This window comes from Aptenodytes forsteri, unplaced genomic scaffold (assembly GCF_000699145.1).
Source record: "Aptenodytes forsteri isolate BGI_AS27 unplaced genomic scaffold, ASM69914v1 Scaffold16, whole genome shotgun sequence".
NCBI lineage: Eukaryota > Metazoa > Chordata > Aves > Sphenisciformes > Spheniscidae > Aptenodytes > Aptenodytes forsteri.
The window spans coordinates 3651232-3679071 of NW_008794753.1; the positions used below are offsets into that span (position 1 = coordinate 3651232).

Here is a 27840-nt window from a genome sequence, read left to right on the forward strand (position 1 = left end):
TTGGAACCAGATGGCATTGGCTCTATCAGACATAGGGGAAGCTTCTAGCACCTTCTCACAGAAGCCACCCCTGTAGCCCCCCCGCTACCAAAACCTTGCCACGCAAACCCAATACAGAAGTCACAAGGTTACTGGTGTCTCTGTGAAGACAAACACCAGCAACTGGTAGTCTGCTATGTTGTGAAAGTGCTTATGTTTCTTCCACTGCTTTCCCCAGACCACAGTGAGTTGAAGAGTAAAGTCCAACTCCGAGCCAGAGATAATGTCCGAGTGTTGATCTGCATTGAATCTCTGTGCCACCGATACACGTGAGTTACTGCAGTGCTGTCTTGGCAATTATTTTTCTCAGATGGGCCAATGTTTCAACCAGCTGTGGAAATCAGGTTCACCAACAGTGAATTTTATATGATAAATGCTTGTAGAACTTTCCTGATGAGAGTGATTCCATCTGGCCCTTAGGTTTTATGTGTTTTTTTTATTCTGATTTTTAACCTTTCAGTGCTAATTACTCTAAATAGCTAAATATTGCATATGTTGAGAGAATTGTGAATGAAGTCGGCTGAAACTGGATGTAGCTAAAGGTGCTGAACACTCAGCTATCACCATAAACATACAGAGTGAGAGAAACACTTTAATTTTGTGCCAGAGGTTGTTAGCTCAATTTTTGTAATTTCAGCTGCATCTTGAATGGATCACAGCATCTCACTCACGTTGCCATGGAAGTGTCGGAGTGATGAGGAGAATGAGTAGGTGGAAAATAGAGGTGAATGTGTCCTGAGGCAGAAAGTGCAGGGCTTGTATACAGGTATATGATACCTTCTCACAGCCCTCAGCTGCCTTGTGGAGCTTGCTCAGATAACCATGCTGAATTTTCCTCTGCTGGGATCCATTAGCAAAATTCTGCTAAAGAAATGCTTTTGTTAGGCCATGGCAACCTTGGGTGTCGCGCCTTATGCAATGGGCCATGGCATCAACATACTGTTGGCTGCTCGTTTGCTGTGCTTCTGTCATCCTTTCAGCTGCAGCATATAGGTGCCCTGTGTCTCAGAGAAGGCCAGCTTGCTCAGGAGGAGTTTAGCAAGCTTTGCTTGGAGGGAAGGGGCTGTGGAGCCCCTGGGCTGGGCTGAATTGCACCCAGCAGAGGGCAATGCTGCTTGCACAGAGTGGCCACTGCCTCTGCTTGCGGCTCGGCCCTTGTCACTGGAGGAAAAATGCCTGTACAGGGCTGTGCAGATTTGCTCTTCCGGTGCAGTAGCAACACCCTTGCAATGGCACCACTGAAATATATCCATAAAACGACTCCACAGGTGCAACTTTAAACCCACAAACCCATAAATTTGCTGCTGGACTGGCTGCTTCAGCCCTCACCTTCCCTGCTCCATGAGTCAGAGTGCTGCAAATAGGACTGACCTCTCCACAGGCATTTCAATTTAGAGGCTTTATTGGCGGGTAAATTTGACATGAAGCCTCATGTAATAAACAAACCTCTCTTAGGTTTCCTTGGCCTGTTGAAAAGACTTGATTGGTATCTGAGTACCCATTAGTAACTTGGGTAAGAGGGAGCGGTGCGCCCACTGACCTGGTGGGAAGTCAAGGAGCTTGCTGACTGGAGCAACTGGCACCTCCTCGGCCTTGTAGGCTGTTTTATAACAGTCTTTTGTGATTGCAGCACTTAAAGTGAGGCAGTGACAGACTGGCTGCAGTCGCAATGGCAGCAGAAGGGGGATGTAACTTCTTGCCCCTTGAAGGGATGCCTTATATTCTGGTAAGCTGCAGAACTCACGGGACATTTAATTTCTGGCACTTGTGAGAATTCCTTTAGGCCATGCTAAGAATGGACCTCAGCCTGATCTTGAAATCTGGGATGCAGGTTGACAATGAGTGATTTTGGGACAGCCCAGGCCTTTAATCACAGGGCTGGAACAGGTATGAGTAGGGCAGAACGTTACTGTCCTTTTTACAAGTAGCTCTCACAAATTGCCTTTGCACAGTGCAGATCCCTATACCTGTCCTTTACTCTGCATAGCAAAGACCAGTCAGATTCAAGTAATCAGGTTTTTTCTTCAGCATTGGTGCTTTTTTCTTTTCACCTACAACAATCTCCTCTTATCTTAGCAATTTCATCAAGAACAGGACTCATAACCCTAGCCCTTGGATTCCCCATGAACAGAGACTGCAAATTCCACAGAATCTTTTTCTACATGCTTTTGGGATGTGGAAAGATGTTCCCTGTTGGGATGTGGAAAAATATTGCTGGTTGGTGGTGTTGACCTGATGATATTTCAATAAAGATTTGAGTGAATGAGTGGGTGAGATTTATGAAGCCACCTAAGAGGGTTTAAAAGTGAAATTGATCTGGCAGATCTCCAAGAGTGAAAAGCTGTTCTCCCATCCTGATCTCCACTCTACGTTGTCCTCAGTTACAGAATCATACAGAATATCTAAATTCTATTTAAATTGTTTTGCAAAATAAATGAAAGTGACTGTGGTGTGTTTTTCTTCCTAATGATTCCACGAGCTCCCAACTGATTTGATTAAGGCATCTGAGAGAGAACAAAGTGTTTTTCTTCTGGAAGGCTCACTTCTGTCTCCAAGGACAGCGTCTGTCTGTGTCTCTCTCTCCTTTGCTGTCCATTCGGTCAACCTTACCATAATATTACTAAAGAATGGATGTCAGTCTCTGATTGCTTTTAACATGACTTTAGCCTGGCTTCCTTGTTCTGGTAAATGCAAGCACAAGAGTTATCTGAATAGGAAGCTTCCCTGTGGGCTATGGAAACTACTGTGCCTTCCTCACTGCAGGTCTTTTTAGCTAAAGGCTCCTAGAAAACTGTTCTGGTTCTAGCTGGGATGTGTGAACAACCTCTTTGTCACATACAGTCCAGACAGGTTTATTGGAATGTCTTGAGATTAACTTGCCATCTGAAGAATTTATAGCTACATTCTCCAAAGAACAGTAACAGTAAAAACTTTTTTTTCTTAGACAGAACTGACCCAGATGTTAATTGTTTAGATAAAGCTCTCTGATGTCTGACTCGGAGTTTTCATCAGTTGTCCGGGGTCGCAATTTATGATTGGGTGTCCTGCAAGGCTGTCCTGAGTTGAGTGAGTTGGACAGCAGCGGGAGTGAAGCCGAATCAGTACTGGCTCTATGAGAGACATCTCTCTCTCATATGATGGGTGAGAGTACGACTGGTCTGTGGCATGGAAGGAAGATGGGTGGAGGGAGGGGAACCTGTCTGGACAGACATTCTGCTGGCACAGGCTAAGCTGCTACCCGTGCTTGTGGAATTTCCTGGGGATGTCAGCGTACACAGTCATTCATTTGAGGGAGCTGAAAGAGCCCTGAGGGCTTTCGGCTGAGAGAGATGGAAACTCGGAGGCAAGGAGACAGTTGGAGTAGAGGAGATTAATGGTGGGAAGTTCCCACCCAAGTTAGGCTTTTGGCAGGATATGACACACAGACTGAGCTCTTCAATCAAGGTGGTGCCAAGTGGCTTGCTCTCTCTGGGCCAAATTGCCCCTACCTTTTATGCATATTAGTTCCTTGCAAGGGGGCTGGAAACAGCACGTTTGCACTTGCTAGGTTTCGTCACCACCACTTCATGGAAAAAAGGGAGGAAAGGGGTTGGTTTTCTTGGGAAAACAACTAGATCTGCTACCACTGGCTAGGCAGATTTCAGAAGAACCAGCCAGGCTCGGAGCTCTGTGCTTTCATATTGCTTTGGAACCGAGCTTACATGGGTTGTTCTGATTGTTGATCTCTCAGGCACCTCCTTCCACCCTGAATCCTGTACAAAGGAGCTGAGTTAGAGTTCTGTAAACAGAGGATGCCACAAAGAGCAGCTGTCCTACATTTTGCTACTGCAAGGAATACGATGGCTATTAGGACGTGGTATTAGAAAAGAACAGTGCTTGAGGGGTGATCTGGAGCTCTCCCTTGAATTTTAACTGAAGCACAATTTTTTTTTTTTTGGCTTGTATGTGACCCCTGATCCAAATGTCCTCCCAAAACAGCTGCAGAATATGTTCTTTCTTGCATAGGCTGACGACATATATTGTTAAAGAGGCCTTTTATACCTTGAAAATGAATGAACTGTTATGGGCAGAATGCATATAGCTAGCTCTTTGTAGAATAACAAGAGTATAAAAGTATTGTGGTGGTCAACAAACTGGGATAACTGGTATGTAGATCAATCTAAAGGGCATGTTTAGCACCCGTTCAAGGGTGGGGGATAGAGACCACAGGACCTTCAGAAAGGCCTCTGTGAGAGAAGGTGGTTCCCAGTTCCTGCCTCTAGCTGAGTTTTGTGTTCACAGTCCTGTATGCTCTGTAGGTCTTCCATTAGACACTACAGTGAGGACAAGGTGCTACTGTTCTCTTTTCAAGGCAGCTGATTACTGCTAGAATCAAGTCAACAGGCCACCTGTTTAGTACAGATGGGCACTAGAACCACCAGGTCCTATTTCTGGGGGGGGTCGTGAGACTATTGTTCCACGTACAACTGTTGTGACCGCCTTAGGTGTTTAACCTGTTTATTTTTCTTTTGCTACTGTTTAGGTCTTTGGAAGTCATTGCTGGTCTGGAAAGTAACAGCAAAATCTTCACTATCTATGTACATGGCTTACTGCAGCTGCAGGTAAGCCCATGCAGACTGGGAATCACTGTACTAGTTTGCTTGGCAGGCTGTGGAGTTATTTACTGGCAAGGCTGAACTCTCACCAGGAGGTGGGGAAGTTTTTATTAACCTTCTTTCTAAGGTTAATGAACTTAAATGCCTTACCTGGGGTGACTAGAGAGAATCTGTGGCAGGAACAGGAACAAAAGCCAGACTTGTGTTGCACGTTCTGATCTTAAGCCACAGAAGTAACCTTCCCTCTAAGAAATGACAGTAAATATTTTTCTTTCTCAAATCTCCCCTTGCATTGTCAAGATGGCAATTGTACTTCCCATTTCACAGAAGGGAATCTGAAGCACAGATGGCCACTTGACTCGTCACCCAAAAAGGTGCTAGTGCAGTAAGGATCTACTTAAGTAATAAACGTGTAACACAGTTTCACTACAGAAAATTTCTTCCACCAAGCCAAAGCTGTAGCGCTGCAGTAAAAATGTTTGCTCCCAGGAGCCACAGAAAAGGGCAGGAGGCTTCTATGCTTAGTTCATCGTAGTGAAATGCTTTTTTCCCTCCTTTTACACTGGGATGAAGCGTCAGATATTTTCCTTTCCCTCTTGTTCTCTCTGCAGGCTGGCCAGTACACCTCCATATTTGTGGACAACAGTGCTGGAGCTCCCATCACCATTCAGAATGGATCAGATTTCATGGGCATGTTAATGGGCGCGTAACATCATCTGCAGCGGTGTAGCAGGGAAGGATATGAATTAGAGCCTTGCAGTGTATATTCGACTGAAGAAACCTTTACTTTGACTCTTGAAGACTGCTTCCTGTAACTGTTGGCATCTTTTTAAACAAGCAAAGAGCCTTTCCTTTCACAGATACTTCAGCTTGCTTTCAGAGGCTACTGCTTTTCAAGGTCCACACCAGTTCATTCGTCATAAAAAATACACTTTTATAATTCAGAAACAAACTGTAATATTTAATTTGTGCTTCACCAGATGCTCACTGAACAATACACTGAGATTTGGAGTTTGTTACATTATAACTTTATTTCACAATAGCACTTGTAATCAGCATGTCTTTTGGGATTGATTGTGGGGTGTTTGAGTCTGTAAATGAAGGATTGAGAGGTTAAGTAAAATACTGACTGTATTCTATGTGTTGTGGAGGAAGGAGACAAGGATTTGCCAGCAAAACCTGCTTTTTTCATACAATTGTAAACGGTATAGGCCCTCTCTCATGTTCAGAATTGGATATATTTGGCAAGAAGTACGTTGAATTCTCAGACAATGCCTGCTTCACAGATGGGAATCCAAGGTCTGAACTCTTTAATTGTGGTTCTTTATATCTAAGTATTTCCTTGATCTTACTGATGAAGCTGAATACCTCGCTGCCTGTGCAGTTTTGTTTTTATGAAAAGGTAAGGCCAACGGTACCAGTTCTAGCATGAACTCCCTTACTTGTGTTCTTATGTTTTAGTAAGATATACGTGTGGTTTTGGACTGCATCACATAAACAGCATCCTCTCAGGTGCCATATAATAATTTGTAAATGTGTCAAATGCATTACACTGGTTGTCAAAAGCCTGGCAAAGACAGTGAGGATAGCAGCCTCGGATCGGATATGTCACCTATTTGGTGCCTGCTGAACTGCGGTGCAATAATGAAAGAAAACACGGGGCAAGGCTTACTTCCATCAAGTGGCCAGGGTCATAGGGAGTCTACCTGAGCTCTACTTGGAGGTTGAAAGTGCTGTCAAAGACCGTCCAAAAGACCGTCCAGTGAATGTTTTCTGGATTTCTACAAATCCGTTTGCAAATGTAAGCATGTGAGATTGAGCCCCCAAAGCAGCTTTGCATATAGCTCCAGGCTATAACCTCATTTTAACAAAGAAAAAGGGTGTTGACATTTCATGGGGTTAAGGTGTTACCCAAGATGTGGTAACATCCTTGTGATTAAAGAAAACCACACTCATTTAATGTACCTCTGTAGCTTTCCCTTTCAACAGACACCTGGCCCTTTTATTGATTCAACTTAGCTAAGGAAATGGTTGTATAACAGTGTCATAAATAGATGGTAGCAAGGCCCAAAATGGAGTCCAGATACTTGTTCTTCAGTGTTTGCAGTGAATGGAAGATACCCCTTGCGTAGTGTTGCAATTTTTGATCAACTACGATATCTTCGTGCAATGAAAACAAGGACTGCTGGGGACAGCAGAAGGCATGAAAAAAAGGTCGTCCGTTGCTGGGTCTGTTGTTCAGGTTGATCAATACACGATGTTTCTACAAGCTCCAGTAACGCTGCTGTTGAGGTCGGTGGTATGCAAAGATGTCTTATTTCAAGAGCTGTGGAAAAATCTGCTGTAAACCAGGCATGGCTGAAACTGGTCTTTTCATCTCCATTATAAATACCTTGAAGACAGATCTTTAAGGGTACTAAATGGTATTTTTTCCTTTGTGAAGAACATGTTAAAGTGATGCCTACTGGAGGAGGAAGGAGAGGGTACAGGGAATAATCAAGTAGTGCTGTTACACAAGTAAATTCCGCTTTCTAGTCAATGGAATGCGGTTGTTCTAACTGGACCTGTGTGACTGTCTAAAATATAGCAGCTATCAATATTTATATATTCATTCTTGCTCCACAATACATGCCAGAATTCCTATGGATTTTTTTGTCGTACACTTTGGGAAGAATGTACTTTTAGGTACAAACTGGGCGTTCCGCTGGCAGAGGGGAGTCCACGGCTATTGAAAGGCATAGCAAGTAGCAACAGTAGTCATTTCTGGAGCTTCAGAAAGCACGTAACACACAGGAATATCACTAAACCCTATCAATAAAGGTTGGCTGTTTACACTGGGTTTTGATGGAGTAAGTGTCGTCAGGGCAAGTGGCCTATATCCCAGCATGTATTACTATACTGTACTTTGTACTGTGTGAATATTTGTAATAAATCGGGCTGTTTCTTGCATGACTTACAGCAACATAATCAAAGTGTTGTGACGTTCAGCATATGTTGTTATATCTGTAGGTTTTTTGAACCAAGTCTCACTGTTCTTGGTAAATCAGAGTTAAAATATTTATTTTGTTGTAGAACTAAAAATGTTTGTCAGACTTTGTTTTGGGATTTGTGACTTTTTTTTTTTTTTCCCTTCCTTGCTGTGTTTTACTCTCGTGATCCTCTTAGCAGGAGGTGAGTTGTTCTGCCTTTATACCTGTTCTCCCTTACTTGTATAAGGAGTGCTGTCCTGACAGCTGTTTCCCCGGCGTGCTAGAAGCTGTCTAAATGCGTAGTCAGACAGTCCTGAGGAGCACGCAGCCTAGGCAGCGAAGGCTGAAACCTCCCTCGGCAGAAGGAGTGATTTGCCTGTGGAGAGCATCAGAGAGAGGAGTAAACCTCTGCCTCTGGTGCCTGCCTGGAAGCCACCTCGCCTTTCTGCTCTAGCCAGCAGAGAAAGCTTGTGTCAGACTCGGCACTGGGGAAAGAAGCCAAATCAGCAGAGGAAATGGACGTCGTGTCTCTAGATTTGTCCCGAGTTCACTGTCACCACTGGAAAGCTTGTGGGGGTTTGATCAGCTCTTTTTACCCTCAGGATAGAGGGTTGTCCCTTACGGAGCTTTCCCATGCATCACCGAGGTCTTTTAGCCAAAAGACTCCGGTTGGTTTTTTTGTTTTGTTTCTTTTTTAGAGAGTCTTTTAGCTCTGAGTGCTGCCAGGCTGCAGTTCTCTTGTATCCTGGGGCTTCAGCCAGCAGTCGGTGCGAGCATGAGACTGTCCGTCCAGCTGTAAGATGGGGCAGAATGGGTTGAAACAGCCAAGGAGCAAGTGGAGACTGGGCCTCCGGTGTTGAGGTGCAAGGGTACAAAACTCATGACTAATACGGACACGAGCCTCCTGGCTGGGCTGTGGCTGAGGCTCTGCTTCCGTGCTGTTTGGAGAGTGAGGAGATTAATGGTGTGCGAAGCAAAGTTTCAATGCTCCTCTGTAGTCATAAAATTTATAGTCCAAGAAAATTTAAGGACTCGGAGGACTGAGTTCAGTATGAAGAAGTTGTTTATAACAAAATAAAACCCATGTGCTTGAGCTTATGGTTTAATAGCCAAGTGTGTTAATCCCACCCAGTGGCAATGGTTATTTGTGGCGTGCAAGGGGAGAAGTCTAAAAGAGGCACAAATTAAATGGCCAGGGTTTTTCTCTGGGTCCTTCTGGCATGCTCAGTGCACTATCTGTACGAGCTGAGGCAGGAGGATATGATGGGGGCACGTCACTATTGAGGTTCTAGCAGAATAGGAAACACAAACAGTTGCTGCCTTTTTTTTCTTTAAAATTTCTAAGAAGTTTAGGGTTTCAGGGAAACTGGAGGCGAGGAAAAGTACATCTTTTCTAACTGCAACGAGTTTCTTTCTTACCCTCATCTTTGAGTTCTTCACAGAAACGTTTGGCACAGAATCACCTTCAAAAAGTTTCAAACGTTAGTAAGTTGTGCTTGCAGTCATAACTTTGTCCAGGTACTATATACTAGTTCAAGAACACTTTCAAAAAGGTTATTGTGATGCCCCACACGGATCAGCTGATATTTACTAAAACTTTGCTGTCTTCGCCATGCCCTTGCTCACTCATTTTCCTCCCAGCCCCTTCCTCTGCAAAGGCCTCATTCAATCTTTGCAGCAACCTGCATCAAGCTTTTTGCCGTGTATACAGTTCCGATTCAGACAAAACCAAAGCAAAGCAGCGTGGTTTTGTTAGGGTTAATGCCCTGTGCAGATCTCTCTCAAATGAGGGAGATGTGTTCGCTATCCAGGGTTTTGAGATCTCTCACATGAATTTTTCCCACCTGAGAGCTTCTTGCTTCTAAGATACTGACACTGAATTTGATGCTCCGGTCCCGTATGACTCTCTGAGCTCAATATTCTCATCGTTGTATACTGCATTGCTCTGGTTGCTACACTTCCCTCTTACACAGGCTGCGATGTAAACAGACCGCTTTGCTGCTTGGCTTGTATTTCAGGAACAATAAACCAAACCATCCTAGGATGAGCACTGACGGCTAATTTCAATGTCTATAAAAGAGATGATCTTAATTCATAATTCCTTATTCTAAACAGAGTCCAGCTATAAGTTTCCAACTTCAAGCTGAAGTTACTTGCTTAGCAAGATGGTAAATATCATAGCCTCGTGCTTCTGGAACATGCCTCTGCCCTTGTCTCAAAGGTCTAGGCTCGGTAGTGTTGCTAGCAGGTTTTTTAGCTCCTTCTCTGTTGGGTGCCCTCACAAAACGTGCTGATAACTGTGGTTTATGAGCCTGATGGAAGAGTCCACTGAGGCTGGTGGAAAATCTGGCGAAAACGCTAGCGATTCATCCCAGGGTATAGGTATTTGGTCCAGTTCAGGGCTTAACTCCAGAATTGCCTTGCGGGTGTGTTTCTGCTGGCATGGCCCCTATAGATTTTGTCCTATGAGCTATATTGACAAAAGATTGGTGGGTTGTCCTGGTCCTGCTACTTTGCACTACTCCCATGTTTAGCACCACGCTAGCAGAAGGGCACAGCGCAGCGCTGGATCAGCCCTTCACGTGTGGAATCTGCAGTGAATTCTTCCTATTTAATTCACACAGGGCCTTGAAGTAGCCCTTGGACAGGCTGTGTTAGAGTTAGGAGCTGAGCAAAGCTACCTCCGTAATGCCAGGGCTGTCCAGTTTGCACCCTCGCTCTCTCTGCTAACTGCTTTGGACAAACAAAAGCAATCTTCCAGGCACTGAGATCCAGTTGCACTCTCTGAATATTTTCCCTGGCTGGGAGCTGACAGGTTATGAGGTTTTAAGTTCTATTCAAATTTCACGTTTTGTAAATGATTTTGATGCCACACTCCAGACTGACTCCAGGGGTATTTATGTTGGATTAGCAGCAGATTGCCTGCCTTTCCTCACTCGATAGAAGAGAGCCCAGGACATGTAAACTCCCCTTGAATGGGGGGCTATTAACCGTCAAGCAAAATGATTAGTTTGTCATGTAAAACTCTTGTTATAAATAGGTGCAGGTTATAAATCAGTCCTGAGGACAATGATGAAATCAAAGAGAAAGAGAGGCCCTTTCCAAGCCTCTTCTCTGAGAGAAGCCTGCAAATAGAAGTGAGCAAGATGTTAGTTAAATGCTTAGTCTTCAAGGAAAACTCAAGGGTAATTTGAAAACCATTCTGAATTGGTGACAGTAGTAAAAAAAGCAGAGTAAAATTAGCCCTATATAGGCATTAACACTATGTGATATTTAGGAATTAATACCACATACTTTGGCGTTGTAACTACTGTGATAGAGAGAGCCCTAACAGCAGACTCCAAAGAGCTGAATCTGTTAAGGCTCCGCGGGAAGTTAGGGAGCTGGTGACCCTGTCAGCATAGAACTAAATACCAAAAGACCTTGAGTCTTTATTGCTTTGTGTTCTGGCTCGTATCTGTGGAAAGACAATACTAAACTCATTGATTACAGAACTGACTCTCACTCAGCAGCTTCCTTCAATGCTCAGGTTAGGCTGGTATCAGTGAAGACCAAAAGGCCATGACGTTAGGGATTCAGGTGCACCAAATTGCCTGCAGGACAGCTGGTTTCCTGCAGAGCTTCTAGGACTCAGTATTCCCCTAATAAATAACCCGTGGTGAAGGGATAGATGGGCATTTATAATAATAGTGTTGGTGAGCAGGTATTGGATCCCTGTGGAGCTGAGGAGATGCATCTGCTGGTGAGTCATGTAATTCTACTGTTTGATTGATGTTTGGGGGGAAAAAAGTGTTTCTTTGTTACTACTTAGATGACTTCTATCTCTGGGCTTAGAAAGGGTATAATGTTCTTACTTCCTCTGTGGCCAGCAGTTCCCATTTAAAATAGCCTCTAGGCTCCCAGGTAGTCCTGAGAATGGACAGGTCAGGCTATAACAGTTGGAAGTGCCTCCTTCCTTATGGCTCTTTGGAAAGTTTGAAGTGTCTAGGAGAGCTGCTGGACTATGCTTTATGATCTCGCATTCTTAACAGTGGAAGTGTTTTAGCTCTCTTTATCCTGAAATACAAGATGGGAAGGATGGGCTGCCAGCTAGGGCAGCGATCTTCTGCCTTTGTTGCTGAGGCCGTAATATTCCAGAATGACTGACCTGGCTATTAATGTAACTTCAGTTCAGGTTGGGGCTGGTTTTGTCGCGTCTTCCCGGGGCTCGGTGTGCAGGGACCAAACACGTGTCCATTTATTATGTCTTACATTGAAATTCCAAATCTGAACCCCAGTGTTGAGGCACCCGAGCTGGGTTTGCCTCCAGCATAGACTCAATTAAGAGGTGTCCACAGACACAAGACCCTGGGCTGCTTCCTGGCCCTATTTCTCCCCAGGCTCCTCTGTGCCAGGGGCTTGGTGCTAATTGTCTGTGGGCAGGGTGCTCCCATGCTGTGCCTTAAGGTGACTTATTTTTCTTTTAAAGGGAGATTGCGTGTATAGAGACTTGCCTGGCTGTAGCTGGTGTGAGGTGGGTTGGGTGCAGGCCTGCTGCAGTGGGAGGGTGGGCTTTGAACGTCTAGATGAGAAGGGGGAAGGTAGCCAGGAGTACAGGGCTTGGGAGATGGGATGTGTGCTGGAGGGGAGCTCGGTTTGAGGAAAAGGACTGGAATTAGCGTGGAACAGTGAACACAGCCCACCTGGCTGCCCCGCGCCTTCGCTATAAAACGCTACAAGCTTATCGTAAAGCACCACAGCTCGACAAGTCCTCTGCCACAGTTCCCTGCGGACACGGGCAGGTGCGTGTTGTCTGAAGACGCACAACCTGCTCCCCCTGGTGACAAAGGAAGGGTTTACAGAAATCCTCCGGGGGCATTTCAGACCTGCCGTGTGGTTTTAGGCTCTTACAACTGGGGCGAGCTATATCCCCGTTCGGTCCGCACCAGGGCTGAAGCGGACATGCATCAAGGCAATACCGTAACCGCGTGATAAACAGCTTTCTCATGCATACAGTTAAAAGTCTCTGCACAGATCCATGGTTCTGTAATTGCCTAGACAAATAAATCTGCTTGGAGGGGGTGGGGATGGAAGAAACAGTTGCGAAATATCTATTGTGCCTTTCTCTTGGTTGTATGATCGGTTAATCGATCCATGTGGAGGCTCCAAATGGAGATAAGGAGGGAAACATCAGCTCAAAAACTCTGCAGCGTTGAATGGGAGCGCATAGCTCGGCACTGCAGTGACGGCTCGGTGAGGATTGCCCCGTGCCGGCTCTAGATGTAAGTGCTTTTGTCTGGCTGTCCCCTTCCTGAGTTGCAAGACAGCTCAGGCGTCCCCACGCGCAGCGCTAGCATGCTTGGAAATGTTTTTCTCTACCGTTAGGACTCTTGAGAAATACTTGACGTACTCTGATGAAAAACAAGAGAGAAACCCGACATCACCTCGAGAACAGCATTTTGTGTTTCCATAAAATCTTCCTACAGGTTTTGTGGATTTTTAAAGTTAGGATCTTAAATCTCATTTGAGGCACTTGCTTCTTTGTTAGATCCACTCTGCGCTTTGGTTCTTTACTGCAGCTTTGTTTTTTTTGGCAAAGAAGGTGTTGTGTTTGCTGTTTGTTTGGCAGAAACGTTGTTTGCGTATTTGTCTTTTCACTGGTTTCAGTGTTTATTTCTTTTTCTGCCTGCTGTTTGCTCTCCCTCTAGCTGTGGCTAGCTTGCAGAGCACTGAAAGAGCAGATACAGTTTTCACAGCTCTCTGGAGGGGAGGCTCAACCATGATACTTTCTTGTCAAAGTGGCCCTGGTTGATGGGGTGGAGACACAACAGCATTTGGAGCTTTATCTGGCAGGAGGAAACTGGGTAAGAGTTTGTTGTCTCGCTCTATTTAAGGAATGCTCCTCTTCACCATACGCTTTTTCAGAGCTTGTTTTCCTGAAGGAGCTGTGAGAAGAGGTGTTAAGGACCGGCTGGCCGGGGGGAGCTGGATCAGTGTTGGGTCAACGGGGGCAGGAAAACAAAGTGCTCAGAACTCAGGGTAGAAAAGGAGCACGGCTGCGTTCTGGGTATTCCTGTTGTCTATCACTCAGGCACTCATGGCTTATTTATAAACGCCTGACAACCTTTCCTAGTCTTTTTCTTTAGGCAAAACGTAGGGGCTCTCTTAACTAGGATACACAGCTAAGGCCGGGAGCATCCCTTCATTGGGCTTACTAGCCCGCAGCTCCCGCAGGTAGGCAAAGGCAGCCTGTCTCCTTAAGCACAAGCTAGGTTTAAAGGGAGGCACAAAGTCCTTGGCAGTACTAGCTGCGGTGCTAATTAGCTGGGATGCTTGTGTGGACAGGAAACCAAGTTTCAGAAGATGGGAGAATACTCCTCAGTGTAGCTCTAGTTGTGAGAGGGAAAAAAAAAAAAAGCTTTAAGGACAGTTTTCAGCCGCTTTAAATTAGCTCAGCTATCTCAGGTGTCTCCTTTGACAGGGTACTGAATGTTTGCTCTGTGTGTGTGTTACACTTGGAATCCAATAAAACTTTATAGGATGATGAAGTTGGAGTTTGTTTTTTGTTTTTGTTTAAAGAAACGTTCTCTAGGACTGTTGTAATTATCAAACCCTCTTTTTCCCAGCAAAGGGTGCTGGGAGTTGCCAGTAATCTATAAAACAGGAATGACAGTCAGTCTGGGGGAAATGATCTCAAACAGTATAAATATCGCCAACCAGGTTTTGGTTTTAAAGTTTTATGAAGCGATAGAGATTCTGGGGATGTTTTTACAAGAGGCTGGGCAGTGAGGAACAGGGCAGCTCGCATGGGTAGCTGTGGTGCTGCCCTTAGGGGATGCTAGTTAGAACTGTTTGAGACTCTGGCTGCTGCATCCTGAGGGGACAAGAGAATGGAAAAGCTGGGTTCTGTTTCCAGCACTCCCATTGACCTGCTTGTTGACCTTGGGCAAGTTCCCTCATTCTTTCTGTGTCTGATCCAGTTCAGCCACTAGCTCTTCAGGAAAGGACCTTTGGTGGGTTACAGCAGCCGGTGTGTTGGGTTCACACAAGGTGAATGAGTGCTTGAGTTCTAGAGCTCTCTTAAGTTGACCTTAGGTATCACCTGGTATCCCTGCTGACTGGAAAGAACACTGTCTTTGTGAAGAGTGCTAGTGCTTTACAGGTGTGAATAACTCCTGTTAACACTGCCACAAGCTGTGAGAGCACTAATTTCCTCCTACTGCTGAGAAGAAGGATAGGGATATTAAATGAATTCAGGGATTCTGCATAAGGGTACCAGCACTGAAGGATCATCTCTTTCTTGCACTCAGGGAAAGAGTCATCAGCCTTCCTGAAACCTCCTGATGAAAATTAAATGGAAATTTCCCTGGGAGTGGGGGGAGTGTCTTCTCTGAAACCTTTCTGGGTACACCCCCTGCTGCTGCCTTGCATTGCCAGAGTCGGAGGTGAGGAACTGCTGACCTCAGAAGATGATATTTCCAGTTTTAACCACAGGCAGGAGTGCTGCCTTTGCATTGCCAGAGTCGGAGGTGAGGAACTGCTGACCTCAGAAGATGATATTTCCAGTTTCAACCACAGGCAGGAGCTACTGGAAATATCATCCCTTTGAAGGTTCCAGTCTTGCTATGCTGTTTTCTGTGGTTTGGATAAATCCATGCAACTAGATCTTCACCTGGGCTAAACCAGTAAAACAAGGGGGCCATACAGAAGTTCTGGCTCCTGCAGCAGTGGATGCTCAGCTAGATCAAAACACTTAGTGATCACTTGTTGCTGGTTCCTAACCTCGTCATTACCTTTAACTGCAGGGAATCTGAAACTGGAATTTCAGACCTCTACCTCTTTGATCTCTTTCTCACTCTCCGGTCTTGTCATGATTAATGACAGACTATTTTAAAAATGCTGTGGTGTCTGACTAATGCAATCTGAGGGGTGTGCAGAGCTCCTTATTTCCTCCCATTGTAGACCTGCTAAGTGATTGGAGAAGAGTTTATTTTCCGCTTTGGTTTGTCAGAGCTTTTGAGTGCCTGGGGCAAGGAGGGGGTTAATACTCTCTGCTGCATTAAAAGTAACTTCTTTTTTTATCAATTAGTTACATATCTTTCATGGTCAGAAAACGAAACTAAAGTATGTGTGACATCCAAATTCTGCACATAAAAATCCCATTTTGTAATAATAAAATGTATCGGGTTACTTATCTGGAGGCTATTCATCCTGCAGCAACATCTACGTATCAGTTAGCGAGTGCCGCCATGTCCCTGCACACCTTGTCATCACAGTGATCGTCTTGTGAGACTGTACCCGTCACATGCGTTCTAACAGGCTTCTTCACACCACAAGTGAACGGGGGCCATACGGAGTGCTCAGAAGGCATTCCTTCGTGTCCCCCCGGATCTCTGCACCGGGACAAATGTCCCCTCTTCAAGAAAGATCACTGCCGTGAAGCCATTGGCAGCAGCTGGAGCGTGCTGGGTAGCCAAGAGCAACGGGCAAGAGAGCAAACTACAGTCAGTCTGACTCCTGCAGATCTGGTATTTGTGGAATTGGTCTGTACTTACAGATTTACTCTTTCCTTTAAAGAAAAACGCCAGGGAAAGAGGGAGAGAATGTCAGACAGCGGTGCTAGACATCTCAGTACCGGATCTCCAGCCGTGGCCCCTTGCCTCGCTAGGGCTCAATGGGTTACATTCTTCTTGCTTTCACCCCTGTTTTAAACAAATAGGAGCTGGAGCCTTAGGGTATATTAGAGAGTGATAGGGATCTTCACTGATAACACCGTTCTGGGCTATACCTGAGGAAGCCATTAGCTTAAACCTCGCCATGAACAGGATCTGATAACAGGGGAGGTAGAAGGTGGATGAGGGGGAGAGGAAGACTATTTGCAACCGTGCCAGGTAACACTCCCCTTCGCAGCCACAGTGACTGTCTCAGGCCTGAACAAGGAGGGGAGGAAACGGAAAGCTTTCCACAGGCTCGGCAGGTACGTGGGCGCTGCTGTGGGCGCTGCTGTCTGCGCTGCTGGCGATGGCAGCCTGCGTGGGGGGTGTATGAGAGAACTGAACAGTCGGATATAGGTGCACACATACATGCCCACTAGATCCTCTCTTGAAACTATGGCATACATGTCCCGAGAACCCAGTCCTCCTCCCACGCTCCCCCACCTCATTTTTCCAAGCCATCATTAATGATGTTAAAGCTGTCTAAATGTCTGTGGTTTAGCATCAGCTTTAATTGCCTGGAGTAAAAATAGTAAGAGTTAAGAATTACCGCTTAAGGCCTGATGAACTCTAGCCACGTGAAAACAAGGTGCCATCCAAAGTCAGTCCCCCCTCTGCACACCACAAATCAGCAGCACTTCAAAACAGCACACTGGGTGTTCATGGACAAGGCTTCTCATGCACCAGGGATGCCTGTGGATCTGCTGCCTTTCCTTGTCCAGCTCCGCTGCTGTACAAGGAGACTCAGCCACTACACGCTGTATGCAGCAGAAGCCGGGCTGAGGATCCTGTTTCCAGCCCCAAGGGCTTGGAACCACTGTCGTGCTCATCTCCAGAAGGGGCAGTTCCAAACTAGCTCTGTCTCCACTGGACCACTGAGGCCACCTTCCTCCTTCCAGCTGGCCCAGCTAACCTCAAGGATTATTCTTGCTTCCCTCTCTCCTCTCATGCCCAGTGGAATCACACAGGCATTTGGGGTCATAAGGAATGTGCTGTTTTGACTCTGAAAACTCAGCGGGAGCATTCGCTAAAGACACAGTGTAGTTGTATCAGGACCAAAAAAATAAAAAAAAGGAGGTGTGGGGGAATGGAAAAAATTACTGTTTCCATCTGCAGCCAGGTTCCTGCTTCCCATGTCCTCGTACTGCTAGCAGCCTTGCCCAGGGACTGCTGGCACTGTTTAATGACCCTAATGAAACAGCAGGGCACGGCACGGACCCTGCGCCGCTTACATTGCGTTTCCCTCGCCTGTGTCACAGGCTCTATACTGCTGATGAGCCACTGGTTCTCCTTTTGCTGAAGTGGCAAAAAAGGGAGCTGTTGGGTCCTGTCCCTCCTGTTGTGAGCCCCTGAGTGGAAGGCACTGGACACCGGCCTTGTTCTCAGCATCGGCTTTTGGTCACTCGTGGAGGGACAGAGGGTTTGCTCTGACCTAGCACAGCTATCTTCATGCTGGGGTTTTCGCTATGGCCTTGGTAGAGCTGTGCTAGAATGCTTTTTTTTTGGGGGGGGGTATGTGGCTTTGTTCCATGCTGTGTGGGCTCCAGTTTTGCCTAGGGGTTTCAGTAACTGCCTCCCCTGCTTCCCTGCATAAAAATTCAGTCTCATCCGATTAGTAACTGTGGGAGGTAGGATGTCTGAGGTCAGCTGCTCGTTCGATGATTTCAGGCAGACCATTTAACTTCTTTCTAGATGGCTGGTTACTTTTTCTGAGGATATTCATAGATTGCCTGCTTTTACCTGGATGTTTGGTTTTTTTTTCATGAAATCTGTAGGAACTTAGATATATCTTGAGATCTGAGATCTTTTTTTTTTTTTTTTCCATGAAATCTGTAGGAACTTAGATATATCTGAGACCTTCACGTTGCTGCCAGGTTTAGTTAGAATGTATTGTATGCAGATGTCAGAGGCACGATCTTATTTCACTAAGAAACCAGGAAATCACTGCTCGGAAAGCTGTGAGTGACTGGTGTCTCTTATCACTGTATCTACGTACAAACCGTGTGGAAAAAGATAACATGGTGCCTGACTTCTGTGTAACATTTTCATCCAAACATGCCTCGCATCCTCTGGGGAAGGATTTTTTTTTCTTTTAAATTCCAGACAAAACCCTGATCCTCAAAGGGCCGAGTGCTTCCTGCTGTATGCTTTAATACCTCACCTGCCTCGGGAACTAAGGCTCTTTGGAGTAAAAAGGAAGGCTGGGACAGAGACTGGATCAGGATTTGAGTGTATCTGTGCGAGCTTAGGCCAATTTACAAATGAGTCAGCCCTCACCTAACGTGACAAATCCCATCAGCTTTTCCCAGGCTAGATGAGTTGATTAAAGAGATCGGGAAAGCAAAACAACCCCCTGAAGTAACTCTCTCAGATTATTCAAAGGTGAAGTGATAATGTGATAACAGCTAGAAATGATCTTTGTCTCTGCCAATAAGGCCAGATATACTTTGACTTCTGGAGAGAAATGTTACCAGCCTCCCACGCTTTTTGGACGCGTCACTTCACTGCCACCAGCTAAATACCAAGGGCTCCAGTTCCGTTCCTGCAGCACACAGATAGGGGGTGATGGTAGGGACATATACCTGAAAAGGATGAGGTGCTCCTAGACATGTGGAAGTAAAGCGCAAACCAAATGGAAAGGGCTTTTCTGAAGCACCTCAAACGCCAAAGGACAGTGAACTGGGCGCAGGTAAGACTGTACGTAGAAGGATTGCTCCCAGCCCGGCCGTGCTTTGGTGCAGCTGGTTCTCTACTATGCATTTCCATGCACTACATATTTACTCAGCTCTTTGCCTTTATATTACTGCTACTTGCTTTACCGTGGGTCAAATCTCCAACTGATGCAATGCAGATCAGCTTCTAACCAATTTTAATGAAGCTATGCAATTTGCTACAAGGAGCAAATCTGGGCCCTTGACCCTAAAGGAGTCAAGTTTTCCATAAAGGTGGTCACTTTCATTAGAGAGACATGAGACAAAACAGCCTGTAAATGAAATAACTCTGGCTGTAAACACCATGCGTAAAGGATTTGCCTTTCTGTTGCCGGACTCCAGAACTCCCTTTCCAGTCATGCCTAAGGTTGGCTACAGGGAAGCACAGTCTGTGTTAGCCGGGGGGTTGCTAATGCGTAAGTACAAGAGGTGCTGGTGTGACTCAGACATGCAGGATAGCATGTGCTTCAAATGGCTTATGCTTATACATAGACACGGTTTTGTGCGAGTCTAACAGTAGACCAACACTTTCCTTTAACAAGCTTCCTTTAACATAATTAGATGTTTCTCTGATACGTGCACTGAGCACTTGAGATTTGTCCTAAGGCTGTATCTTTTTCTCCACTGAGGTTGTTGCAACACATGCAAATCCTCTTTTTTGAATTTGTGAGCACTTACGGGGGCAATTTAAGATGTGCTGGAATTATAGCCCTGAGCTATAGAGGAAAACGTCCCACAACAACCTATGTCAGAGCATAGAGAAGTCAATCAATGGAAAATGGGTGGAAGACTCTGAAGAGATTTTTGGCACGTAAGTGAAAGGGAGGACAAGAGGGAGAAAATAGCATCCAGCTTTCAGCATCTAGAATGCCTTGTTTAAAACATCCCACCTGTGAAAATCTGAGTGATACCAGCCAGAAAGCACTGAGAATATGCATAGGTGTCGCCTGCACAGCTGAAGACAAGGCTATGCTCTTCATGTACCCCTTGTCTCCTTCTCTTCCCTCTGTGGTCCTTTCTGAGGGACAGCTGGTGACTGTTAGTAGTCTGCCCATCTGGGTAGGAAGTGACCAAGAACCTGGGTGAGACAATGTCATTAGCAGGACATAAATGGGGAGAAGCAAGAAGACAGCATGCCACAAACTAGGGCCAGGAGTAGGACTGCAGAGCGCTATGACAGGGAAAAGGAGGAACAGTGTCAGGCTGGCTTTGTGGGACCCTCCAAAATGTGTTCTTTCCCAGTGGGAATCCGCACAGCGGGTGATGCAATGCAACAGCGATGCTGGCAAAGTGGCAGCTGGGGGGGAGAGGGGGAATCGAGTGAGGAAATGAAATGCCATTATTCAACCAGCTCTCAGCCCAAGGGAATTATTGCACCTTCCTTGATCTTTGAACTTGCTAGCGTGAATTTTAGTGACGTTTGTGCAGATTGACTGTTCTTCTCCCACATTGATAAAGACAAAAAGGCTTGAAACAAGATATTGTACCTCCCCTGAAAGGTCATGCAATGGACACTGATGTCTGGGGCTGCAATAAAGAGTCAGGGAGTTTGAGAACAACTTATTTTACTGGAGCAAGACGCTCCCTGGTAGGAGGGAATTAAGGGCTGCCTTTTGGCCAAATAGACAGCCTCTGTAAATCTCCTTCTGAAAGACGCTAGCTCTGGTAGCCTGAAAGGGGGCTGGAGGAGGCTGCTGGGATCAAAAAGTTGAGGATAAGGACATAGGATTGGGACTGGCTGACTCTAGGAAAGTGCTGGAGACATGGATGGAGGCAACAGGGAACGAACTTACCTCTCACTGCTAGTATCTAAATCATTGGTGACCCAGGAAGGTTTGAGATTGCTCAGAGAAAACATACGTAAAGTGATCCCTCCTGCCAGATCTCCTTTGATGAGGCTTTGCTAGAGGAGGCTGGGGGTAGGGAGACAAAGCAAAATTCCAAATCCGATCTTATACTTCCAAGCCTGATTTTACTCTCAGCTGTACTTTCTTTCTGGGGGCTGTCTGCTGGTTTCCTGCAAACACATCGCTCCTAGAAAGAAACAGCCTAAATCTCTCCCGTTGGCTATTTGTCTTGGATTGTCTCGCATGGCAAGCAGTCTGTTATGATTAGATATGAATATAAAGAAATCTGTGGAGAGAGGAGTGTAGGGAAAGATGATAATGAAATGCAGGGAAAGCTTATCTTGGAGAAATAACCTCACAGGAGGCTGTTCCCACCTCTTTGTTTACAAATAAAATGAGAAGAGAGAAACCAGCAGGTCTTTGAAGAGGAAAAATAAATGTATTTTCCTATTCTAGGCAGAGTTGGGGATAGGAAAATGGGAGTCCTCTCCCAAAGTGCCTGTGAAACTGAGGCAGGAATGGACTAGGGAGGTGTACGGGCAGGGAATGGAAAGGCTTTGCTGCAGGATATGGCCAGTGATCATACCAGCCACCAACCGCGTCTGCTGAGTCACATTGCCAGAGTAACGTGCCGTAAGTGCTCGCCCATGAGGCTTTTGTCAGATCCGGCTACCTAAGCACAAGGAGTACTTGCTGCTGCTTCAACACAATCAATCCCCACAGCTGTCCTGGACTGTAGGAGTCATGCTAGGGAGCACAAGCATAAAAGAAACTCCTGTTAAGCCCTGTGGTTACAGTGCTGCAGCACAGGGCGGTTTTTCTGCCACGCTTGTTCATTCTTCAGGACTGTTGAACTGCTACTCCTGACGGCCAATTGTTTTTTAAACAGTTCCTAACTAGAAGAAAGAGCGTGCAATTCTGAATCTCCTGGGGTGACAGAGGAGTAGCAATAGCTTCTCCTTGCATTGTATTTTTCATTTTGATGTTTTAGCATCTTTTCCATGTATGTCTCTTGCATTGCTTTTGACAGTTAAGTGCAGTTGTCAGAAACAAATACTAAACCAACCTCGGTGTCGCCCTCCTTTTGGACGCCTTAACAAGGCGTTTAGGAAACTAAACTGTACAGGAGGATCTGCCAAAGGAAGGAATAGCATCTCCTGGAAATGCTTGTCCCACCCAAGACTCTACACTTTTGCACACAGCTAGGTCAAGATGTATTGTCTGCACCAAAAAACTCCCGTCTTCAGAGTGGTAGTGCTTTTACCTCCAGGTGTCTGTCTCGGTGGGACTGTGCTATCATTAGGTAGCACAACTCGAAGAAAGTTGGGCAGTGGCACTGGAGCGATAGGGATCCTCCAAAGCCTTCCCACAGTTCATACGTGCACGTACACAGATTCAGTGACCAGGAAGAGGAGCGACCTTACGCCTGTGTGGGGAAGAGCTCAAGAGTGACAGAATTTACTGCAGCAGAAGGAAATAACGGATGTATATCCAGAAGGGCTAGTGCCTCTCACGAGTGAAGCAGGACTGCGTTTGGCTGCCTTGAGAAAAGCAATCCATGTGTAGATAAGCTGAATTGTTTTTATAGTGAGGAGAATTAACAAGATTAGTTTTAACCATAAACCCTCGTTAGCATCCAAGACTTGAAACATTCCTGCCCAGAAAAGAAAATTACAAGAGAAACAGTGAAAATAAAACTCTGCCCCAAGTGACATTTATACCCAATTGGGAAGAGACTAGGAAATCTTCCGAATCTACTTACCACTGTTTTTTCGCTGCCAGTAGAAGCTGCCTAACACAAACCCATGACAAAGATGGAATAAGAGTCCATGGAAGGAGAACTGCTTAATCACTGACAGGTTTGCAAATTTATGTTTCATTATTTAGCTGGCACAAAAGGCCTCCATTCCTGCAAATAATTAGCTGCTTGGCACTCCTCAGGGGCTTCAATTACGCACCTGTATAAGTATTTGCCAAATCAGCACCTCAGAGAAGAGAATCAATAAGGACTGCATAAAACATGTTTCTTTAAATAATCAGTTCAGTGGTATTTCTGTTGCCTTACTCATAAAGGTGAAGCCTTTATACTCTAATGAGTATTACCTTCATTTCAGCCGAGCCTTATAGCCTGAGCGTATTTGCTTTGGGTAGAAACTGCAGAGGCCAAGGGGGAGTTTTTGAAAAATTTAAGTTCATATAATTCTGGCTGCCCTTGGCTTTCGTGGAGTCCAATAAAAACAGAAGTCTGATTTCTTAAGAACCTTTTTTTAAAAGCTTGTACTACTCTCAAAGAGCATAACAGGTTAATATTACGATGCTATGGGCTGTCTGAAACTTCTCTGGTGCTGTGAGAGTAAGACCTGCTCTTCATTCAGGAGAAATGTAAGAAGCTACAAAGCTCCTTTAGAAAATCAGGTCGCTGAAACTGTAGGAGCCATCAAATCACAGGGTCTGTGTACGACGTGCCAGGGCTGAGCTGTGTCCACACAGTTCAGATGCAGAAGGATGGGGCTGTGGAGTGGGGGGAGAGAAAGCAGAGGAGGAAAGGTGGTCAGAAGGACCACAGAGGAGGAAAGGTGGTCAGAAGGACCACAGAGGCAGAAAGGAGACAGCAAGAACATATCAGACACAGGCAGTTAAGCATGAGAAGAACTATGTATGAGTATTTGGGCAGAACGTGTGCTGAGAAACAGAAAGAAACTGCCAGGAAAGAACCTGTGTGCTCCTGGTGATGTCTGCTAGCATGTAGGAATGCTACAGAAGGCAGAGTGAACAGACAAAACTGGAAAACCAAAGTCCTCATCCTGCGCTTCAGTAAGCTAGAACATGCCCATAAGTGTTTGCCAGGTCTGAATGAGAAGTCTAAGCAACAAGAAATATGTTTATTGTTAAAATAACTCTTGTGTTAATACAGAGTTACATTAAGACGGTGCCTTCATGAAACAAGTGGACAAAAGACAAAACAAGCAGGCAAATGAATAAATTGCATTATAATGTGCAGCAGTAATATTGTATGTTATTTTATATTATTACATCAGTACTATGTTATATGAAAACAAACTAGTGCTGGGTTATTAATTTATGCTTTACATTGGGAATGGAGGTGATGGGGCACCAAGCTGTTAGCTATTGGTATAAGAAAAGAATGGATTTTGGATGCTCAAGCCACATATTTGTCTGAGACTGTGAAGCTGAAAGATCAAGACAAAAGCCAGGCTGTATCCACTACGCTGTCAGCTACCCTTGGACAGGGCATGTATAGGAAGCTGCTGGAGCCCTTGCAGTAGAAGGGGATTCTCAAATCAGCTTTGTAAAGGTACAAGCAATAACTCGTAGTATAATGTGAGGAAGATTCAAGACCAGAAAACGTGGATTATCCAACCCTATTTTCTATCAGCAGCCAACAGAGTCGATTTGGTAACAATAAAACTTCAAGTATTGTTTGATGTTTCTTCATCTCTGGGGTAGGATCTCTAGAGCTGTGAATCTGCTGATCTCCCTTGCTGAGAATCGGGGCTGCTACAGGGAAGAGTGTGCAATGCAGGAGGGAGGGAAGGAGGGATCACATGGACTGTGTGTCAGGAGGGTGGAAAAAAAGGAGTCTCTCTTCCAAACCAACATCGTTAAGAAAAAAAGCAAATCACAGTGTCTGCAAAGAAGCCCTTGAGGACAAAGATGGGAACAGGGTTGGGCAATGCAACAAATAGACCATTTTTCATCACAATCTCATAATTGCTGTCTTGTTCCCAGTCTGCTCTTATGATAGACTTTGCAATACTCACTGGGGACTCTTCTAGGACACAGCACTGTGAGCCAGAACCTCATTTTAGCGTTATACCAGGGAAAGTATGCTAGGCAAACTGGAGCCACGGAGTCAAGTTCGGATCCAAAGTTTTTTTTTGTTTGGTTTTTTTTTTTTTTTTGGCTCCAGAAGCCCAGGGCAAGGAATGTAAATTGGCTTTGCAGAAGTATGTCAATTTTGGTGCCAAAGTTTCATTTGATATCATCTCTGTCTGGCACCTACACAGCAGGTGCTTCCCGAGATGACCTGAGGCACATAGGCGCAACACAAACCCTGGGCTGAGCTCTGCTAACCCACAGCTCGTGTGTCTTGCACAACATTACATGCCACTGCCTCCCTGCAGTCATGGAAACTGTCTCCTGACACTGTGCCCCCAGCCACAGCTACAAATGGATTTTGCAGGAAGGCTGGCTGCTCCTGCCTCCCTTGCCCCTACCCAAACCAACATACTGCCTCACAGTCAATGCACATGAGGGATAAAACTTTAATGCTATTATGAGTCGCTCTTGCAAACTCTGTGTTCTGAGTCTTGCTGAAGCTGATCCATCTACCTGCATGAGTAAAAAGTGCTCAGAGGAGTCTAGGATGCAGATCCCCTTTTGGGAGAAGCATGCCCCTCTCTTTGGGGTACCTTACTGAAATCACTGGGGACGTGCTGTGGTGGTGCGCAACAGAACCTTGTGCAGAGCTTGGCAGGGGATTAAATGAGGCAATCGTGCCCCAGCGTATGTGATCAGGGTCTCCTGTAGTTGTGAGATCAGCAGTATCATTGGCAGTCATGGTCATTTGGAGGGGGGGCAAGTTCCTGCCTGAACCTCAGCTGTTGTGTTGCAGAGGCAGAGTCCGTGACTGAATACTCGCCGAGTCGTGTGCTCGTTACTGTGCTGGTTTGTACCTCGGTCTCTGCTAGTTCTCAATCACAAAAGGGATTCAGATGCTCATTTCAATAGTAAGCAGAAATCAGGTGAACCACATAAGCTTTCTTCAGGCCTTGGATTCGTTGTCATATTTGTCTGGATGCAGAAAAAGGAAGCATGTTGGAGTAAGAGCAGTTGGGAGCATCAACCATAGTCAAAAGCAGGCCAGGAAGATCTAAATGCTTTCATGGATTTGTAGTAAGACAAGACTCTAAGTATCTTTCCGTTGATTCAACTGCGATGTCAGATTTGTCACACTGAGTTGGGAAGGTATGGAAGGGACTCAGTTCAGCTAAAGCCACCCTGCTTTTGTGGATGTTTTTCTGATCTGGAAGTGTTTGAATCCACTAGGATTTAAAATAAGCTAGGATCAAATCACTGAGTGCCCCAAAGTTCCCCAGAGTTCTCAAGGTGAAAAAGGAGTTTGAATCAGATTCTCAACCAAAGGAGTGTGTTCCTACCCTGTCTTTAATTGTTAATGTTTGAGAGAGTAGATTAAATAGTTTTCATGATGGGGCAAGGATCCTCCATTTCTCATGCACTTCCAGGCTCACATTTGATAGCAAACTCCCATGGAAAGATTGCAAAAAATTCTTTGCTGGAAGATATGATTAAACAATAGCCTTCTGGTAATTTAACAGGCAGATCACTAACCTGATTCCAACCTCTCTGAGCTAATGCATGCTGGCAGGCGATTGTTTCCATTAATTCAAGGTGACAGTAACTGACAGCCTTTTATGTGAAAGGCTGATCTGTCCACGCAGGAGATGTCCTCTAACGTACCTTTGCAAATAAAGTAGTAAGAAGGTAGTTTAAACAAGAGAGCAAAAGAGATCTTGTGTAAGGCATCTTCTTCCATCCTCAGCACTCTGCAAAGTGAAGCCCTCTGCACAGGTTGCTCTGCTCTTCCATCCCCAAATGTCCGGGATTATCTCACCTTTGTAACTGCTCTAACCTGTTCTTGTTCCAGGTTAAAAAAATCCCAGTGAGCAACAGAACTGACTTAGTTTGATTTTTAGCAGAGGCAGCTATATTTCATTACCTAAATCCTGCATGAATAGCCCGACTATTGATTTTAACCTGGGAGATATGGTGCTTTCCTGACTGAAGTCAAGTGAAGCTGGGTGAAGTAATCATTCTCATTTGGTGATTCGGGGTGATGGGCCAGTGTGTCAAGGGAAAGCTTCTGTGTTTCCACCTGAACTCATCTTTCCCGTCCCGATTAAAGTGGAAATTCCGCCCCCCCTTCCCTACCGTGGGTGTCTATGAACTCATGGGAAATCAGGATTACCCATCTTCTACTTAGGGGTAAAATGTGCTCTCATTCAGTGCCTTGGAATCGTAATGTGAGATGTGATGGAAAGGAATGGTGATATAATATTGAAAGAATGTTTCTTTAGCTAGAAGCAATTTTTGCTGTGCTTTGTTTTGTTTTAACCAGACACAGCCCCGAGTAAAACCTTTTAATGTGACGCAAAGTAGTGTGGAGAATTAGTCACTTATATTAAAAAAGCAGGATGTAGCTTGGCAGAAAGGCGTGAGGATGGTGTGGCTAAAGCTGCAGGATTTACAAGGAGACAGGTGAATCGTTGCACTGTAATAACGTTTGGCTGGAGGAATTTTCAGGGAAAGCAGAGTGTCACAGTTATCCCCAACGTGCACATAATAGCTGCATGGAGTTTCATGCTGCTGGTAGGAAGCAGAATAAAAGTGCCTCACTCTAGATGTCTTAATTACCGTGTGCTAGATAAAAATGCATTTAGCCATGCTAAGCAGAAGACTGTTTATAGAGTAGGTGCAAAGCCAGGAGTTGCAAAAAGAGATTAAGGAGTTCAGAGAGAGGAGACAGAACTGTGCGTGGAGACAGAGGGGCCTGTGTTTAACCCGTAAGATTCCTGGGGGGACAGGGAGAGGGTAGAGGAAGAAGAGGCTATTTGTTGCTTTAGCTTCTGTATCTTTCTCCTTGGGTCCCACAGCTTTTGCCTTAAGTGCTCAGTTCTTTTTCAGGACACATCCTGCAACACGTCCCTGGCTTCTCCTCCCTTACAGCCAGACAAATTGGACCTCGTTAAGCATCCTCCCACAGTTGCCTAGGCGCCAGGGCTGACAGTGTTGTGATGGCTAAAGAGCATGCTGACAAGGAATCTGCCTTACGCTGAGTGACAGCGCTGGCCCCCTGCCAGCAGCAGGATGAGCCGCGCAGGGCAGAGCCGAAGAGGGCTGCTGCGGTAGGCAGGGCAGGCTGTTGCAGAAGAGACAATCTTTAA

General features: G+C 45.4%; 1 protein-coding gene across 1 annotated transcript in view; it reads left to right on the forward strand.

Annotated features, from left to right (window-relative positions):
• FAM132A (family with sequence similarity 132 member A) overlaps positions 1 to 5564 on the forward strand; it is a 23927-nt gene extending 18363 nt beyond the window's left edge. Inside the window, exons 6-8 of the mRNA XM_009274186.2 lie at positions 218 to 308; positions 4562 to 4640; positions 5246 to 5564. Of these exons, the coding sequence (XP_009272461.1) occupies positions 218 to 308; positions 4562 to 4640; positions 5246 to 5344 (269 nt within the window). The 3' untranslated portion in view covers positions 5345 to 5564. The remainder of the gene's footprint in view (positions 1 to 217; positions 309 to 4561; positions 4641 to 5245) is intronic.
• Positions 5565 to 27840: the final 22276 nt, after the last annotated feature.